This window comes from Sorex araneus, chromosome 1 (assembly GCF_027595985.1).
Source record: "Sorex araneus isolate mSorAra2 chromosome 1, mSorAra2.pri, whole genome shotgun sequence".
Taxonomy (NCBI): Eukaryota; Metazoa; Chordata; class Mammalia; order Eulipotyphla; family Soricidae; genus Sorex; species Sorex araneus.
In genome coordinates this window covers 146,575,297-146,595,618 of record NC_073302.1, presented here as the reverse complement: position 1 = coordinate 146,595,618, position 20,322 = coordinate 146,575,297, and the positions used below count along the sequence as shown (strand labels likewise).

General features: G+C 40.7%; 1 protein-coding gene across 8 annotated transcripts in view; it reads right to left on the bottom strand.

The window, feature by feature from the left end:
* Positions 1–20,322, bottom strand: part of MAST4 (microtubule associated serine/threonine kinase family member 4) — a 668,112-nt gene that overhangs the window by 302,096 nt on the left and 345,694 nt on the right. For all 8 annotated transcript variants that reach the window (XM_055123954.1, XM_055123957.1, XM_055123955.1 and 5 more), the window contains one exon: positions 14,550–14,581. In XM_055123954.1, the coding sequence (XP_054979929.1) occupies positions 14,550–14,581 (32 nt within the window). The remainder of the gene's footprint in view (positions 1–14,549; positions 14,582–20,322) is intronic.

The following is a 20,322-nucleotide window of genomic DNA, read 5'->3' as shown; positions in this document are numbered from 1 at the left end:
TAAAGGGGAAAAGAACATTATTGCTATTGGAGAAAAACCCAAATGCTCAACCATGGGTCAGGCTCTGTGATCTTAAGATAGTGAAAATGGGTTCATGCTACATAGGAGTTTATGAGAGGAAGCTAGCCCAGGGTGTTTTGCTGCTTTAAATACTGCTGTGGGTTAATACGGACAGAACTCACACTCTCTGGGTTCTTAATATAATATATAGTACATAATGCCCAGGTGTTGTTAAATCAATTAAAACTTGTGTGTTATATATGGAAAGATTAGGGAGTCTCAAGAAGTATATTGTTGAACTTCTTTGCTTCTTAATTTCCCTTTTAACAATGTCCCAAGACAATCACTACCATCACCATCCTCACTGTGTTGCTAAGGTATTTTTGATCAACACCTTTTATCAAAAAAAAAGTTAAAATGATGTTTAAGTGGGCTGAACTTTCCAAAATACTAATTAAGCAACATGCTTTCAGTCAGCTGTTTCATGACTATATTTTTCTCTGTGAATTTTATCAGATCAACTGCATTTACATACAAATTGGTAATACCTTGGAATCTCACCTTAAGAAACCACCATTGTTCCCCTAAGACATGAAACCATGTACTGATCTAATAATTTCATTTCAGTATATGATGTCAAGTGCATTTTTAAAATATACTCCATTGCTTCCAAGTGCTTCTTTAATCCACAAGGACTGGTTTTAGCGTTTAAACTAATTTATCCTAGACATAAAAAACCTTCTGCTTATTCTCCCAGATAATTGATTCTTGATTTGTTAAGACACTAAACACTAGGCTTTATACCCTGAAATGCAAACCCCCTGGTGAACTCACTCATGTGCCCCACGCAGAGCAAATATTGTTTAGTGCCTCAGACAGAGGCCAACTGGGAGCTGGAAGGAGGAGCAAAATAAGCTTCCTCCCTTTGTGCTGCTGCCCACCCAGGGGGAAGGTCCCCACCTTCCTGCAACAAACATCAGCCTTTGTTCCACAAGAGCCACAGGAGGCTGTCACGTGGTAGCCATGTCTCAAGGCAGACACTTATCAAAAAGTAAAAATTAATCTAAAGGATAACCTCTGTCTCCATGTGGACCCTCCCAAATCAAAGCACTATCTTGAACAACTGCAATGGCAAAGCCTACACTGGAAAACCAGGGTTCAGTCATAGTTTCCTCTGGGTGCTGAGGTCTTAAGGATACTGCCGTGGCACTCCACAGTACACCCACAGTTAGAAACCATTCTTCCTCCATCTTAAAGAGCTCCTTAAGCCAACTGGGTGTATTGAAGTAAAGAACAGTTTACACAACAGCTGCAAAACGTGTGGCTATTTCTTGGAATAGTACATTATATAGTTCTAGAAGATGGTCATTTAAAAAAATCTTACCCTAGGGGGCTGGAGCAATAGCACAGCGGGTAGGACATTTGCCTTGCACGCGGCCGACCCGGGTTCGATTCCCAGCATCCCATATGGTCCCCTGAGCACCGCCAGGGGTGATTCCTGAGTGCAGAGCCAGGAGCAACCCCTGTGCATTGCCAGGTGTGACCCAAAAAGCAAAAAATAAAAAAAAAATAAAATCTTACCCTAAATATATTACAGGTTGTTGAATTTGTTATTCTGAAAGTTTTCTTTCTTTAAGCACAAACAACTGAGCTGGAGAGAAAGGACATCGCCTTTCAGGCACCTCAGGCAAGGGGTGGGCATCGCCCTTGCCCATACTCAATGGACCCATTCAATCCCGGCACTGCATATAGGTCCCCACGCCCCACCAGGAGTGAGCCCTGAGCACAACTAAGTATGGCCCAAATAACAAAACAAAACATAAAAAACCTTAAAGCCACAGATGTAGCCTGGGTACAGCAGTTGCCTTGCATGTGTGAGGCTCTGGGGTCAATCTCCAACACCAGCAGAAGAGAAAAAAAAAAAAAAAACCTTTAAAATACATCTTTCTGCACTGAGTCACATTCAAGTCACCATTTCCACATGCCAATATTTTTTTTAAATATGCATAATAAAACTTCTCTCTAACACAGTTCTGTCTACAGAAGTTTTCTCATGGAATTTCCTTATGGCACTTTGTCAAAGTTTAGGTGGGTGACATATGCAGTGAAGCAGAGCCCAGAAGGGCACTGGGAAGAGAAGTGTAGAGGTGCTGGTGTGTTCTGCTGGAAAAATCCTCATCCTCATCTCTGATGAGATAACTTTATAAAACAATAAAACAGGGCCAGAGGAACAGTTCAACAGGGAGCTTTGAAGTGTCTGCTTTGTATGTGAGAGGCCTGCCACCATGTGGTCCCCAAGCACTGTCGGAAGCAAACCCCAAGGACTAAGTCAGAAGTTGGCCCCTACCCACCACGCACACATCCAGAAAGCACCACTGGGTTTGGCCCCCAAATAACAACAAAAACATGCAACACATGTAATTTCAGCTAAAAGAAATGATGCAGCAAAATTCTCAGAAGACTAGGTAGGTCCCTATTGCAGAAAAGCAAAGCAAAAAAAAAAAAAAAATCCCTAGAATAACATTCGTCCCAGTACCTTTGGTTTGACAGTGATTGGCACAAAAAGTAAAAAGGAGTTTAATTGGAGTCAGAAGGGCAGAGGTTCTAAAGAGAATTTTCAGGTCACAAAGCACACCCTCTTCTACCACCAAGCTCTCCCCAATCCTGTCACAAGGGGACTGCCTGGTACAGCACAACAGGACAAAGAGAACAATAGAGAACTCAGCTGAGCAGCTCACATGTCTCACTAGATAATGGACACATTTGGGAACTGCCAGCCATTGCAGCTGGGATGGGCGCTGCCCACTAGCATAGCCATCATCACGAGACTACTACCCAGCACTGACTTAGCAGCCTGGCAGTGCTGGTGCCCTTGCTCCAGCCTTTCTTGTTTGTTGCCACTATAGATGGTGTGAGCTTAAAAGTGTCAGCTCTTCAAGGAACATGAGGCCACGCTTTCCAACGTGCTCGTCGAAACCACAAGCCCGGTGAAGTCACTCATGCTCAGAGAAGCCTACCCTTTACTTGGTCAACACTGCAGGTGTGGGTGCTGCTATTTCACGTTTGGGGATCAAAAGACATCAGTTGAGTGATTTCTTTCACATTTGAAAAAATGTGACTCTGAGCAGGAAGAGTGGCTTCCCACTCCCTAAAATTTGGCCACAATTCATAAGCAAGGAACCATCTGTCTATAAGTATAAATCAAATCCTCCGAATTGTTGGTTTCTCATTTATCAAAGGCTGTTGCTGCTGCTGCTGTTGCTGTTGTTGTTGTTGTTGTTTTAATCAGATTTCTAGGACAGAGAGAAGGTGCTGGCCTTATGCATGCCCAAACCAGATTTGATCCTCAGCACCACATACAGTCCCCAAGTGATCTCTGAGCAGAGCTAGGAGTAAGCCCTGAGCACATCTGGGTGTGCCCAAACTAAGTATCATATTTCTCTTCATTTTAATTAACAGAAAAACCTGTTAATCAGGTTTCTTCTACTCTGAGATGCTAGGATTAAGATTTTTCCACATGGAGAACTATAATATGCTACCCTTCACTCTTTTCTACATCCATCTAGTCTGAAATATACATTCAAAAAGTGACCACCTATAGACCTGCTAAGAAGATGAAGTCCAGGGTTCAAGTTAAGGATTTCTCTACCAGAATGACCACTGACCACCGAATGTTCCCTCACCGCATGATGACTCTAAGCCAGAACACCTATGGGAGTCTGTCTCCAGAATTTACCCAGAAATTCCAATGACCAGGACTGTTTTGGGATACAAGTGATAGGTCTACCCAAGAATATAGGATTAGGGGCTGGAGTGATAGCACAGCGGGTACGGCATTTGCCTTGCATGAGGCTTTACCCAGGTTTGATTCCTAGCATCTCATATGGTCCCCTGAGCACTGCCAGGAGTAATTCCTGAGTGCAAAGCCAGGAGTAACCCCTGAGCATCACTGGGTGTGACCCAAAAAAGAAAAAAAAAAGAATATAGAGGCCCTCTCTGACGTTCTCTGACATTCTCCATAAATGAAAGAACTAATAAACAAGTGTTCCCCCAGAAAGCACTACTCCAATAACCTGTCTCTGAGCGAGCTTCCTTAGTCTACTTTGATCAATAAGTGGCAAAAAAACTAGCGATGGAGAGCAGAGAAGAGTGGATAGTGATAGTGATAGGCTGGGGATCTTCAATCCCGGTATAGTTTACTACTGAACCAAAACCTTACATACAGAGCCGAGATAGTACAGCAGGTAAAGCTCTCGCTTTCCATGTACCCAACGTGGGTTCCATCCATGGCACCACATGTTGTTCCCTGAACACTGCCAGGAATGATCCCTGAGCGCTGAACAAGGATTAAGCCCTGAGTACAGCCAAATGTGGTCCCTAAGCCAAAAGAAAATAAGACAAGAAAACATTCAGTAATGGTCTGAAGGTCACATAGCTGGAGCCGTGGCCAAGACAGTACTGAAACCCATCAGTGGAGGTCCAGAGCCCATTCGCTGCAACTACAGACCCAAGAATAGAACTTTCTAGAGAGCACACATGGCATGCTGGCTCAGAGGGCACCCTAAACAAGTCACACTGTCCTGGAGGCTGTAAAACTCTCCAAAATCCTGTCAGATTCAGATTTGCAAAAAAGTTCTAGCAAATATATAACAGAGAACAATTCCATCATACCTCTTCTCAATATACCTCCAGGCTCTCCTAAGCACAGCAGCTTTCAGCTGGGAGCAGCATTATATTCACTCAGAGAACAACTGGTTAGAAGTCCATAAGTCTCTAGCCTCCCCTGCCCCACACCCAACAAACATACATACCGATTCCAAGTCATACTCAAAAGTGTGCTTGGAAATGCACACAGATTTCGCTGAAAAGCTCTCGAGGTGACCTAACCTCTCTTCCCCTGGAGCAAAACAAAGGTCTCCTCATCATCTTCAAAGGCAAGAAGATCAATCCTACATTGTTCTAGCTCCATGTCTCCGCCCGCCTGCCCCGCTCCGCGGGAGATGAACGCTGGCATGAGAAGGGATGTGGCGAATACATACCAAATACCAAACTGGCCGTTCGATGAATATATAAATGCAATTGACATTCTTTCACAGTCTGAAATCCTCTCTTTACTCTCAGGATATATTACACCATTTTCTTTTTATATAAACATGCCACTTTAAATGCTAATTCAGATGCAACACTCAATTTTTTCCTGCCTTTTTTTTTTCTTCTTGGGTTTCTAACATTCAAAATGACACTGGGCTCCATTTGGCTTCAACAATAGATATTTTGAATTCTGGCTTCAATATCTGTGGGCGTGGGAGGGAAGATAGTGCAAAGAATGAAACTATATTTATCTTAAAACTTACCCAAATACAGTTTACATGTCCTTTATTTTGCTTGAATTAAGCTCCTTCCCTCACTTTCAGGAAACGGCACCCTCAACTTGCTGAAAATATCATAAAACCAATTCAACTAAGCTTTAATACCAAGATGATTTTTTTTCTCCTTGTACTTTAGAAATATCTCCATTTTATTCAAACTACTTTTCTGAACAGACCAACAGGGCAATAGATTCTGGCAAGCAACCTAAATACAAATTATAAAAATTCCTTTTTAACAATCAGAGAGACCTATACATGCCATTGATATCAAACCAAGTCTTGTCAATTACATAGAAGGTTACTTGATATCTGGACTCAGAATCAAGGTTCCAATACCTTAACCCGGTCAATTTAGTTTTATATAGGTACTGTTGATTCACATGATCTCAGCAGAATATTATGCCCCGCCACCAGGCTGTCTTCATCAGGCACCTCAGAGGGGGGTGGGTTGAGTTTCCCTCCCAACCCCAAGCAGAGCCCTGGCAGTCGAAAACCTCCAGAACCCACCCACAGCCTTGCTCAAGGTCACTCTCCATGCACTCCCACACCCAGGAAGGAACCGACAGAGGAACCCAGGTACGCGGGACCCGTGGCTGAGATCTCCAAGCCTGCTTGGATTGGGACTGAGCCTCCTCCATCCAGGTCCCCAGTTTTCCAGTAGCTTGGCAGCCATACCCACAAACTGCCCCTGATGCCATGTAATCTCATCAATGGCCAAGATCCAGAAACTATAAAACAAACCTCCAGGAAGAGAGTGATGCAGAATCTCACACGGTAGAGCCTGGCAAGCTACCCGTGGTGTATTCCATATGTCAAAAACAGTAACAATTGGGGCTGGAGCAATAGCACAGCAGGTAGGGCATTTGCCTTGCACGTGGCCGACCCGAGTTCGAATCTTAGCATCCCATATGGTCCCCTGAGCACCGCCAGGGGTAATTCCTGAGTGCAGAGCCAGGAATGACCCCTGTGCATTGCTGGGTGTGACCCAAAAAGCAAAAAAAAAAAAACAACAAAAAACAGTAACAGTAATGGGCCTCATTCCCCTGATCCTGAACTCGACAGGGACAAATGGGGACATTACTGGCGCCTGCTTGAGCAAATTGATGAGCAATAGGATGACAGTGATACAGTGATGTTGTTGATTCAATTCATCCAGAAGTTTCCAGCAACTATCAGGTTTCTCTGTCTCTGTATTTTTGTTGCTGATTTTTGTTTTGGGACTTAGCAATGCTCAGCGATAACTCCTGGTGATGCTCAGAGAACTGTTATGTGGGTATGTGGGACTGAACCAGAGTTGGCTGTATGAAAGGTAAATGCCTTATCCCTGGTACTAATGTTTCTGGCCCTTATGTCTAACCTGTCCTTGACAAACTTTCTTCTTTGCTCTTCATTTTTTCCCTTTCATCCTACACAGTAAACCCTTTCTTGGCCTACAAGAGAACAGTATAAGGAAGCAAAGTATAGTTATCATCCTTTTCATATGTGAATTCAGATCTGCTTAACTGGCAAGATGCTTCTCAGTAGCTGTTCTTCTCTGGGGCAGACTTGTTCCAGCCACAGCACAGAGCACCTTGTGAATAAACGATTCTGCAGAGCTGAATACTGCCCCTGTCTCCATACCAGAAGCATGCTTGTTTCAATGAGACACTGAAATTACCTCCAGGATGGAACTTAATATATTTTCAATACCAGGATGCCAGGTTCCTGGTGACAATGTTTCAGTGGTCCCTGTTCCAGTATATAGAGCAGACCTGAAATCATTGTCGCCATGAGATGCCTTCCATTCATTCCATGGTCAGCCCCATCCCACTTAACCACTTTTTACAATAATACGGAAAAGGTGAATGAAGAAGGAATATTAAACATGTCAATAGACATGGACATTTGATAGTCATCACTACTGCCAGAGCAGCATATTTATTATAATTTCTTTTTTTTTTTTCTATTGGGAGAGACTATACTGAGAGGTACTCAGGGCTTACTCCAGTCCTTGCACCCAGCGACCACTCCTAGCAGAGTTCAGAAAACCATAAGGGATGCGAAAGATTATAGCACCTTCCTTGCTGTGCCATCGTTCCAGCCCCAGGTCAAGAAATTTAAGGAAGCTAAGATGACTTCTAAATGATCTTCAAGTAACTTCAGGGATCCACCAACTTCACAGCTACTATTCTAGGACATTTTGTGTACACGAGGATTTGCCTCTACTTTGGCTGTGGCCAACATACAAGCAGCTCCTTGTAGGCTTAAGGGTTTATCTGGAATGTGGCTGAGAAACATCCAGCCAAGAAGCCAATCAAGTGTCAGTTGCTGTCGTAACTTAGATCAAGTGATGTGGCAGGTCGTTGAATGATCCTCAGACCTACGTAGATGGCTCCATGGACCATGGCTCGTGTACTCATGAACTCATATACTCATGCTCTCATGTACTCATGCTCATGACTAAATGACAGAGAGCTTTTTAAGGTAGATATAATCTGCTTGTGAAACTGATATCATGGTTTCCCTCTTTTCGTATGAAGAAATCTGATAGATTATTAAAAAACAAAATTGAAATCGGCAAGGAAGCTGGCCCCAGCTCATAGTTTCTGCTTCTCTCTCTAGGGAATTCCAGAAAAAAAAAAAGCAGCTTTCTCCTGGAGAGCCTTTTGTGGGGGGGGGCAATTAACAAAACACAAAGGGGTCCTTTAAAAATAAATAGTAGCTGCCAGGGACACCTTAGTTTTGCTCCAAACCATCCATTATCTCACACCCCAGGCTTTTTACCCTTTTTCTTCCTTTTCCCTGCCTGAAAACAAACAACTCCCAGAGAGTCTTTCAGCTTTGAAGAGTCATTTTGGGACCCAAGTTCTAAATAGGGGTGAAGATCAGCTAAAGGACCCAGAACATTCCTGACACTCTTATAAATATGGATAGCTGAGAGATGTTCAGGAAAGTCAAAATCATGTGGAGAGCCTTTGTGTGGCACAATGAATGAATTTACAACACCACAGCCCTGGAGGGTCCTTCAGCCCTGGGATTGCCCTTGGCCCGCATGGCAGGCAGTGAGAAAGAAATGAGAAAGAACAGAAGAGGAAGAGGCCCTTATCCTCAGAAGGCCAAAGCATCCAAAGGAATCTAAATCTAACTCTGCAGCTGAAAGTTGCAGGGTACCTTTATACATGTTAACATCTCCTCTGCTTCCTTCTCCACCTCTATGTTAGTGCATCATAGCAATTTCAGAGTATCAAATGTTATCATCATAATTTACCCTGCAGTGCTTCGGCTTTCATCAGTAAATATCTGCCACCGAAGATGATCTTCCGGTAATTTTAAAATTTCCCTCATTTGGGCTTAACTTCAACATGAGACACAAAGCAAACAATGCAATACACAAGCGTGATGTGTTCTTTTATTCAAAACATCCTCTGTGCTTTTTTTTTTCCTTCAAATTATCTTTATGTCTCCATCAATATTTGGTTAAACAGTTTCAATTCTACCTTTAGATAATTTTGAGCATTTTAAAGAAAATATTTCAAGAATAGAAAAATGTAGAGGCTATATTACTCATACACACACCGTCACAGGAATGATACACATGCAACCCTGTGCAGAGCTCTTTCAAGCCCCATTTCTGTCATCCCCTCTCTGATAAGTAGGCTTGAATGAAAATTTGCATCAAGGCTGATTTTTATACATTTGCTGTAAATATCTGGTTTTGGAAAAAAAAAACAGGATATTGTGTTTTGTATATTTTGAATTTTTCAATTTTAATGCTACCTTGTAGCTAGAATTTCCGTTTTACCTTTGTTAAGCATTATCCTTTTGAACCTAAATTCTCATTCATTAATTCTACCTGCTGCAAATCAGACAGAGAAAGCACTGGAAGAATCTGGGATTGAGATGTCTAAGCAATAGGATGAAGGAGAGGGTTCAGGGCACATGCCTTGACTCTGGGTCCAGGGCTGCATGTCCCTGCCTCTGGCCTTGTGACCCTGCTGGTCCTGAGAAATGGCCAGGGTGGCTGGGCCAGTGTAGTATGAACAGTGAACCAGCTGAGAATAGCTCCGGGCTCTCTAGAATTGCTAGGGACCAACTCTAAGAAAAGGAGCTTTGACAAACAGCTACTCTTCGAAAGGAAGAAGTTACTAAAATCCAGCTATCTAGGGCGTCTGAGTAGAAATGAGACCTGGGGCTTGATGTTGGCAAAGGTCTGGAAAAGCAATTGGAAAATGGATCTAGGTTGCTTTGTTATTTACGTGGAAAGCAGATCCCTTGACTTCTCCTGTCTGTTATATTTTGCACCACACAGACACATACACACACATCACAATTATTGCTTTTCAACCTAAAACATGTCAAACAACCAAGTTTTCAAGGAAATTTCTTAGGAAAATAACCTTAACTGTTAGTGGGAATCTGAATTACTTTTTCCCTAGAAAGAGTAGTATGCTTTGTATACTTTTAACGAATAATAAAGTGAGAAATGTAGTTTCTATGTACTTTTATTTGTAAATATCTTAGCTGTCCTGCTATGTATAGATACATTCAACACATAATTCCACACAGGAAATTACCTTTACATTTTGGTATTACTAATTTTGTTTTGTTTTATTTGAGGGGTCACACCCAGTGATGCTCAGGAGTTACTCCTGGCTCTGCACTCAGGAATCACTCCTGGTGGTGCCTTATGGGATTCCAAGGATCAGATGTGAGTGGGCAGAATCCAAGATGATCACCCTAACTGCTGTATATCTCTCTGGCCCCAGATACTATTAACTTTTAAAAATGTGGTAAGCACATATTTGTATGAATAACGAAGTTACATTCTTTAACTGTTATCCTTCACAGCATACAAACTGGAAGTAGAAGAGATAACAAAATCAGAAACCTAATTCTAACAGATGAGCTTTTCTGAAGGTGCAACACCTCTGACAAGCCCACCTGTACATGGTCTAACCAAAGACCAAGAGGAACACTACACTGTGCAGTTGCTCCCTACCAACAACAACAAAATAATAAGCCTCAACAGAGAGTGGATCAAATTTTCCACCTTTCAGGAAAAAAAAAACCACCACCAAACCAAACAAAAACAGTAAAATGTTCAAGAGTCGGGCTAAAGAGATAGTACAGGGTTTAAGGTGGTTTGGTCCCCTGAGCACCACCAGGAGTAATATCTAGTAATCCATCCCCTCCCCACCAAATAGTAACAACAAAAAAGATTCAAGAACATCTATGTTGCAAATAAATTGAGAAAGCATTAACAAGTTTAATAATCTGGTGCCAACACATGCCTTTTTGTTAGAATTGATACAAACTGATAAAGACACATTTATGCTCTTCATTCTATTTATATTAATATCTCTCAAGCTCTTATGTTTAAAAGTCTTTTCTTGAAGTCATAAAAGAAAAAAAAACCTTACACAAGGGGCATAAACACTGGCTTTCTGGATGGTGTTCACTGAACATGCTAAGTGCATTAATTTGCAGAGTATCTACATCATACATTATTAAGTCCCTGGGCAATATTTGTATTAATAGAAAATACAAAATAGAATGCTTTTTTTTGGTATGTGTCACTGCTAAATATTAATTTTCCAGAACCCACTTTTTTGAAAGGTATATTTAAATATATTTAATATACTCTTTTGTACTATTTGAATGACATACATATTGCTTTTTATTAGGGAGATAATTGTGAATGACTTACATGTATTCTATTTTTATCCTTTTAAGTATTCAAAGTGTAGATTCCAAACAAACTTATGGCAGTATGCTTTTATTCATCCAAGATAAGATTCCATACTCTCAAGTACATAAATTTAACATATTCTTTATATTTTACTGGTTAACTCACGGACATCAGCTCACATTTACAGAACTGAGACACAAGTGAAGAAAGGATTGGACTCCTGTTTAAAAAGACTCTTATATGCTGATTAATATTACTTAACAATGATTTGCAATAGAGCATTCTCACTCAGAAGTAGATAAAATAACAAGTTCAATTTACTATAAAGGCTAGAAAGATTTGTGTTCTATTTTCAAATAAAGTATGGAAGTCAAATCTGTAGCACTGTAGCACTGTCATCTCGTTGTTCATCGATTTGCTTGAGCGGGCACCAGTAATGTCTCCATTGTGAGACTTATTGTTACTGTTTTTGGCATACTGAATATGCCACGGGTAGCTTGCCAGACTCTGCCGTGTGTGCGGGCTACTCTCGGTAGCTTGCTAGGCTCTCTGAGAGGGATGGAGGAATCGAACCCGGGTCAGCTGAGTACAAGGCAAACGCCATACTCCCCTATTCGCTGTGCTATTACTCCAGCCCCTGAGCTATCGCTACAGCCTAGAATACTTTAAAACTAGGATGGAAAGAAAATTGTTTCTTTCTTCTTTTTTTTTTCTTTTTGCTTCTTGGGTCACACCCGGCTATGCACAAGGGTAACTCATGGCTCATGCATTCAGGAATTAATCCTGGCAATGCTTGGGGAACCATATGGGATGCTGGGAATTGAACCCGGGTCGACCGCATTCAAGGCAAACGCCCTACCCACTGTGCTATCACTCTAGCCCCAGAAAATTATTTCTTATGAGGAGAGTGCATGTAAGATTTTTTTTTCAAATCCTTACTTCCTATTATGCTGGGGAAAATAAAGAAATTTTGGTTTTTCCTTGAATAGACAAAAGAGTACTAATTATAATGCAAAAGCAAAGCTTTTTGTTTTGATGACATTTCCTAAGGCAAACAATTAGGCCACCAGACTGAAGTACACATAGGCATAAACTGCGAGCTGTGACATTTATTTGGGTATATTCTCCAAGAATAAAGACCTAGTGTTCCACTGGCAGTCTAACATGAGTGTGGGGGCGGAGGGAGGGAAAGTTGAGGAGCCAAAACGGTTAGTGGTGAAATGTTCATGACTGATGAAGTTTTTGTTCTTAGATGCATCACTGTATCACTGTCATCCAGTTGTTCATCGATTTACTCGAGTGGGCGCCAATAACATCTCCGTTTGTCCCAGCCCTGAGATGTTAGCAGCCTCTCCTTACTCGTCTTTCTCAATGACTGGAGGCTCTTTCAGGGCCAGAGGAATGAGACCTGTTGTTGTTACTGTTTTGGGCATATCAAATATGCCACAAGGAGCTTGCCAGGCTCTGCCATGTGGGTGGGATACTCTCAGTAGCTTGCTGGGCTCTCCAAGAGGTATGTGTGTGTATATATATGTATGTATTCCCCTCTATGATTTTATGGAAAAAATCATAGGGAGTGTCTTATGATATATTATTATAATATATTGCATACAGAATATAGTATTACAGATTTTATAAAGTATAGGAAGGCCTAACATCAGAGCTATGAAATCCATAAATCCGATTATCTTTCACCCATCTTTTGCTTGCTCTCATGAGTCTGTATTTTTACATCCATGCTTGAATGCCTGAGGGCCTTCTCTGCACTGCTGAGTTCTACTCTCGGAGCCCAGGTCAGTGTTCTGAGTCTGAGGTGACTGAGAGCACTGTGAAAGCACTGTGGGCGCACTCAGAGCACTGTGCTACCCCCCCCCCGTTGGTCCTTCCTTTTTATTCCCCTCTGGTCACAGAAACAAATTAAAGACCCAGTTAAGTAAGTAAGGAAGACCCAATTAAGTAAGGAAGTAAGGAAGATACCAAGCAATTACAATAATCTAGATGCATAGGTTGAAATTTTCCAAAATTCTGTCAGCAAAAAGAATTTTACCTTTCAATAGTTACCATACATTCTTAAGATTTACCCTGTATGTTTCTAATCCACTAGTTAAGACTTTCATATACTTCATTTGAAGGAAGTACAGTTGAGCCTGAGAGATAGTGCAGCAGGTAAGGAGCTTTCCTTGCAGGCATCTGACCCAGGTTCAGTCCCTGGAACCTTATATGGATTCCTGAGTCTCACCAGGAATGGTCCCTGAGCATAACCAGGACTACGGAATCCGGTGTGGCCACCCCCCCCCAAGAAACAAAAAGAACAATTCCCCATCTACTAAAAGTTTTAAAACAAATCAGAACATCCCACCCTTTCACAGGTACAAATGATAACAAGTCTACCCTTAATTTGCTTCAATACTAAAGGCAATCACTAACTAGCTAGAAAAAACAAAGAAAGTATGACTTAGGTAGGCAAATATATTTTTAGATTTTTTTGAAAGCACAAAAAATTATTGAGGATTTACAAATCTTTTTTTTTTTTTTTTTTTTGTAATTTGAAAGATCTTCCAGGCATTGTTCAGAGGGCCTAGGGGCCACTACTGACACAACGGCCAACTGTGATAGGTAACTGAATTCCTGAGATCAAGGATGTAGAGTACTTCTGGCCCTGTGTTGCTGATGACCACAGGAACACCCATGCCGGGCCGGGCCCATCAGGGAAACACTCAGAGGTGATAGCGGATCATGTGGGTCTGCAGTCTGAACTGAAATTCCACCACAAAGCACGTGCCTTTGGCCACTGAGCTATATTGGGGTCCCCATAAATCCACTATCTTAATACAGAAAGGTTACAAGAGGTGCCGGAGAGATAGTACGGCAGGTAAGACATTTGCCTTGCACAGGGCTGCCCTGGGGTTCAATCCCCAGCATCCCATATGGTCCTGCAAGCACTGCCAAAAGTATCATAATAATTCTTGTGCACAGAGCCACGAGTAATCTTTTGCACTGCTGAGTGTGACCCAAACACCAAAACAAAACAAAACAAAATACCCAAAGGTTATAAGAATTAGTTCAAAAAGATTCAATTCTAACAGAAAACAATTACTGATGATAAGTCTTTGTCAATTCAAATGCAAGCCTATAACTTCCTCTGTATAATACCCGTAGTATAAAAAATAATCACAGACTTCCAGATCACACAGACCAATTATTCATGATTCAGATCAAGTTATACTATTTCAGATCAAATTTTGATTTTGTTTGATAACACTATGTAATTTTTTCAAATTAAAATTTTCCTAGGCACAAGTATGTATTTTTGTTTAAAATGACCATATAGAAACTGCCTGGGAAATAATCTCAGTATTATATTCATATTTAACATTTATAAATACATACAAAACATTTTTTCTTAATTTGATGATTATCACTTAACTTGCATTTGCACTAAAAATCTAACATGTCAGAGGATAATAACATTACGAATTATTTTTTAGCTTAAGAAAAATAATGCTACTTACAAACTTCCTCTTCTGGGCAGACTCAGCTCCTTCTGCAAAGAAAAAAAATTCACAAACATAAGATTCTACTGAATTTTAGACTATAGGACACAAAATGAATAACAAAATGCACAGCACTGTACTTCATTAAGCTTGATCTGGCATTTTTTTCATACTGAGAAAAAAAAAGATTTTGATGTTACAATTCTGCAGGCTCTTCTTACCTCTCAATTGCTGTTCTCTTTATGCACCAAATTTAAAATACAGAAACAATTTTTAAATTTTTTTCTTCTTTTTTTGGCTTTTAGCCACACCCGGTGATGCTCAGGAGTTACTCCAGGATCTGTGCTTAGGATTCACTCCTGGTGGGCTCAAGGGACCATCTAGGATGCCGCAGACTGAATTCAGGTCAGCTATATATAAGGCTAACATTTCACCTGCTGCACTATTGCTCTGGCACCAAGAAACATTTTTTTTTCTAAATTTTAGAGTGCAAAAGACACCAATCCTCCCAAGGCAACTACTCCATAAAGTAAATGATGTAAAATATTGAGTTAAGCTCCTGTGATTGAGCATAAGGGAAATTTAAAGGACCAAAAGATACATCTCAAGAAAAAACAGACCCAAGACAAAATTTTCCAGGATCATAATTACATGAAAAGTAAAATGAAAAACACAATTAAATCAAACCATTTGTCCCCAGAAGATATAAACTTATGCAAACTTTTATTTATACCAAAGATTATGAAAATAAAAGGCAAAAGGTATCCTTCTGGAGTTACACCTTAAAACAAATACACTTAAATATTCTAAACATATTGCATTATTTTGAATATCTGAATGTCAATTAACAAGCCCCTAAAAATGTAATCTGACAACAACAATGATTAATTGAGTGCTTTCAAGTTTTTAAAGAGCGTTCTCCCACTTATCTCAAATTGAATTTATTTTAGAAACTAAGGAAAAACAGCAAATAACCAATAAGCAAACAACCAAGCAAATATACAAAACAGAGTCAGAAGTCCTTCCATCCACAAGGAAAGTTTTTAGTTGCCCAGGTTCTCAAGAAAGAGTATTTGATGACAATAATTAAAGAAGAGAAGGTATGAGTCATCCGGCTACTATAGGTCAAAAAGAGGACACTGTAAACTCAAAAGACTCGAATAAATTTGGTTTCAGGTTCCCATCATTATTTATTTACTGCCCTCTGGGAGAGTTAGCTTTTAGAGTTCTCTCTTGGAGGATGTTTTACCCCTCAGTCACAAACACCATTCCTGCCCCCTTTTCCTACTGGACTCTTACATGCTTGTCCTGGGAAATGGTTCCAAGATTTCCGGTAAACAGTATAATTTACTCCAGCACAGGTTACAGACTAGAAAATGGCCTTTGAGAACATCAGACCAGAGGGCACGATGCTGCTTTGAATGTAAGAAACCCTGCTTATGAACTGGCAAATGTATTTGATAGTTATAATCATCATGTCATTGTTTAATTACAAGAAGAACAAGCAACAATTTTAGCAACCAAATGTCTTCTTCCTCTTAATAACTAACATTTTCTTTTCAAGAGCAGCAGTGCTCATTGGTGAAATGCTTTATTGCTTTGTTTTGTTTTGCTTTTGCTTTAATCCTGGATTAGCCCACCAAAATTATAGTGTTTGCTGAACTTGGCTCCCTGATTCTAAAACATAAGTATACCTCCATTCACGGAAGACCCTAATGGTGAGGGCAAAGTCTCTGACCAAGAGGTTTTCCTTGGGAGGTGGAAATAGAAAACTAATGAGTAATTTTCTATATGTGTATCTGGGGTTTGGACAAGCATGGATAAATTAATTTTGTGTTCAGGTTTTAAAAAGAAAATGGGAAAAGGAAACACCCATTGTTCATTGGTCTACTTCTTTCAGAAAAGAATCACTGAGAACCAGTACCTGGCAAAAGGCTTAGCGCTCCCTGAGTAAATGCCGCTCTGTTCAGTAAATCGATTTGATAGCAACATAAAAAGATAAGAAGGTGTACCTGAGATTCAGATGCTACTTCAACTCTATATGTAAATAGATCCCTCAAAGGATACAGGAGGCAAAGGGCCAAATGAGTGATCCCACAGAGTCCAATCAATCATATTCCACGCAATGACCTGACCATAAGCCAGCTGCTCTGCTCTGAGAAAAAGCTGCTGAAACAGCAAGATAAGGGATAAAGCCCAACTCTGTAATCAGAAGTCTTTCCAGTAGGTCTAGAATTATGAGTTCTAAACAAGAAGAAAGGTTAGGGTGGCTCACCCTGCACTGCCACTCCACAGGACGGCGGCCAGGGTCCCAAGCCGAGGAGCAGAGCCCATTTAATAGGCCACTGCCAACTGCCCTGAAGCTTCCAAGCTAACCAAGCTGAAGGAGCTAATCCACCTGACGGCTTGAATGTCAGGCTTGGGACTGGAAACTCAATTTGGTAGCAAATTGGAATCAGATGTGATGGTAATAAAGTGAGAGAAATGAATGTGCCGTGGCCAGGACCTTGTGAACAGTAGCTGCAAAAGTCTGCAAATAAGGAGAGGGCTGAGCAATTGCCGAAAGAACAGGAGTGACTGCGGGACCACATGCTGATAAATCTGCAGTGGTCAGACGTAAATAAGCAGCATCCCGGCACTTACTGTCCCTGCCGCTCTGGTACTTTCTCTGTGTGTCTTCATCTTATTTTCTTAATGTCAGCATAAGGTCACTTAGCCTGTACTCCAAGAATTAGATACAACTTGGTGTAGCACTCTGACACATAAAACAAAGCTTGAGCTTAGTATAGACGAAACATGTTAAAAATTTAGAATCAGATAAAAATGAAAAGAGGGAACAGGGACTAGGTAAGAGCAAGGAGTCTTCGTCTGAACTTAAATATACATCGCTGCTACTTATCATCCCAGAATCAAATAATTCTTAATCTACTTCAGCAGATTATGATTTTTTTTTGATGATTCTAATTGATGCTTTTTTTTCTCGTGGCCTCTAACTTTTCTTAAAATTCTTTACCATGATCAGGTTGGTATTATATATTCTGCACCCTCTTTCAAAAAGTGCCAATGAGCAAACATCTCCGCTGAAAATAAAGGTGCAGTAAAGCTAATCTTGCCTGAGACCTTGTTATCGTCTTGTGCTCACTTGATAAGATTGAAGACATACAAGGGCTGCTCAAATCCAGGGAAAGAATTCCTGGAGAGTCCTGAAAGAAAAGGCAGTAACAAATGGTTTTTCTCTGTTCCCCCTTGGTAAGCCCTGGAGAAAACAATAAAAACAACCTGTCTCAAAAGGAAGACAGAGAAAATGGCAAGGTCTAATATGTACTAGGAATTTCCACAATGGAAATTTAAAAACTGTTTCTGTGATTTAATGAGCAGTTACTATCTATCATATAACAAACTATATAGTTAAACATGCTACATGTTTTGAGAAAATCTCTGAACTATCCTTTTAAAACAAGGGTGGGATAGAGAGATAGTACAGGGTAGGACACTTGTCTTACAGGCAGTTGAACCCCACTTTGATCCCCAGAACCACATATGGTCTCCCAAGTACGACCAGGACTGATCCCTGAGCACAGAGCCAGGATTAAGCCCCTGAGCTCAGCTGGCCATGGTCTCATGCTCCCCTCTCCCCACAAAATAGGGTTCAGAAACTTCCAGCCTCCGGGCTACATAGGGCCTTGAAATCCCGTGGCCTGGAACAGACAGTTTCTCATAAGCTGCCCTTGGTCGTCTGCCTGTATTATAAGGCCCACAACTGATGTTATAAATATCCAGTAGCCATTTCATCATCATCATCATCATCATCATCATCATCATCATCATCATCATCATCATCATCATCATCATCACTTTTATCCCGCTGATCAATGATTTGCTGGCACAGGCACCAGTAACATCTCCATTCTTCCTAGCCCTGAGATTTTAGTAGCCTCTCTTTACTCATCCTTCCCAACAGTGCTTCATTGGAGGCTTTTTAAGGGTAAGGGGAATGAGACCCATCGTTGTTACTGTACTTGACATACTGAATACACCATGGAGAGCTTTCCAGGCTCTGCCAGGTGGGCAGGATGCTCTGGGTACCTTGCCAGGTTCTCTGAGATGGAGAACTAGGCCATAAGAGGTTGTGAGGCTGTGAATGTGGCCTCACGTTTCCGGGAGCTTTGTTTTATAGTCTCTAGATCTTGGCCATTGATGGGACTACATGGCGTGGGGGCAGTTTGTGGGTGTGGCTGCCAAGCTACTGGAAAATGTATTCATATATATATATGTGCGTGTGTGTATCGTATATTTGTAGGATTTATCTATTTAATATAACATTTAAAACTGTATTAACATAAAGTTCTTCATACTATATTAATTCTTTAATTCTTTTTATAGGTCTATAAAATGATATATATAGTTTTGGGGACCAGAGAGAGTACTGTGGACAGGAACTTTGCCTTATACACAGCCAACCTGGGTTCAATAGAAGAAACTTAAATGTACTCTAAAAATGTTGCCGGAGAATCAACTCTAAAGGAGATCTAGCTCATGTTATTTCATAGATCCTACAATTTTCAACAGATCATGCCCATATAATATCCTATACTTATCCCAGAACAGAAAATATAAAACGTCTCAATTATATTTATATAATTCTGTAATGACAAGCACAAGAAATAAACTATGAATCTCACATTATAAAGAAAAATGAAAAAGTTCTAAATGAGTGAATACAATAGCACAGAAAGCTCTACCAGCACCAACCAGCTCTGAAACCTCTTGGTTATAGAGAGATAAATGAAATATCAACACTGAATACTTTCAATACCTGGAGCACACACTCAGACACTCACATTCACACATGCGCGCACGCGCGCGCGCACACACACACACACACACACACACACACGCAGTCTTTAACAGAAAAAAAAATGGTTTCCCACACCTCCCTGTTGAATTGATGACGCATTTTGATATAAAGATAAATATTTATGGATATTATATTCAAAATAGTCCATGATACCCTTTGCTCCAAAAGATGGATATTCTCCTCCCCTTGAGTGTGAGCTGAATTATGAGTCATTTTCAAAGAAACAGAAAAGAACTAAGGAAATCCTATTTTTTCAGATGGAGAAACCTAAAGAGAACATCTTGGAATGGAATCAAGGTTCAATTCTCTAATCAGACATGATGGAAAGGCACTTCATCTGTGTGCTATGCTGCTTCCTAAAAATCCCAAATGGAATGTAATCATGAAAAAAAAAAAAAAGGCAAGCCCAACCTGAAGGGCCAGTTGCAAAATGTCTGGCCAGAATTCTTACTAAAAACAATCAAGCTGGATAAATTGTGGTATCTAGATACAAATGTAATAGCACTCAGCCATAAGGAAAGATGAAAATCAGGCAATCTGTCACTACACAGATGTAACTAGATGGTATCATGCTGGGTAAAGTCAGTCAGAGAAGAGGGACAGATACAGAATGATCTCTTTCTTTTGTGAGATATGAAAAGACACAGCGAGAAATCAACAAATGATCAAAGGCAACAGAACCAGAAAACCGGTCTAACTGGGGTGGGAGGAAGGGGGATGGAAAAGGTCCTTGGGACATTGGTGGAGGGAAGTGGACGCTCTGGTGGTGGGTGTGGTCCTGGAATGACATATGCATAAAGCTATCATTAACAGTATTATAAATCATGGCACCTCAATAAAAATGGGAAGAGAATAAAAATTTGTCAAGCTATCGAAACACCAGGAGCAATTAAGAAATTGTCCCAGAGGAGAGGAGCCTATGGAGGAATGGTG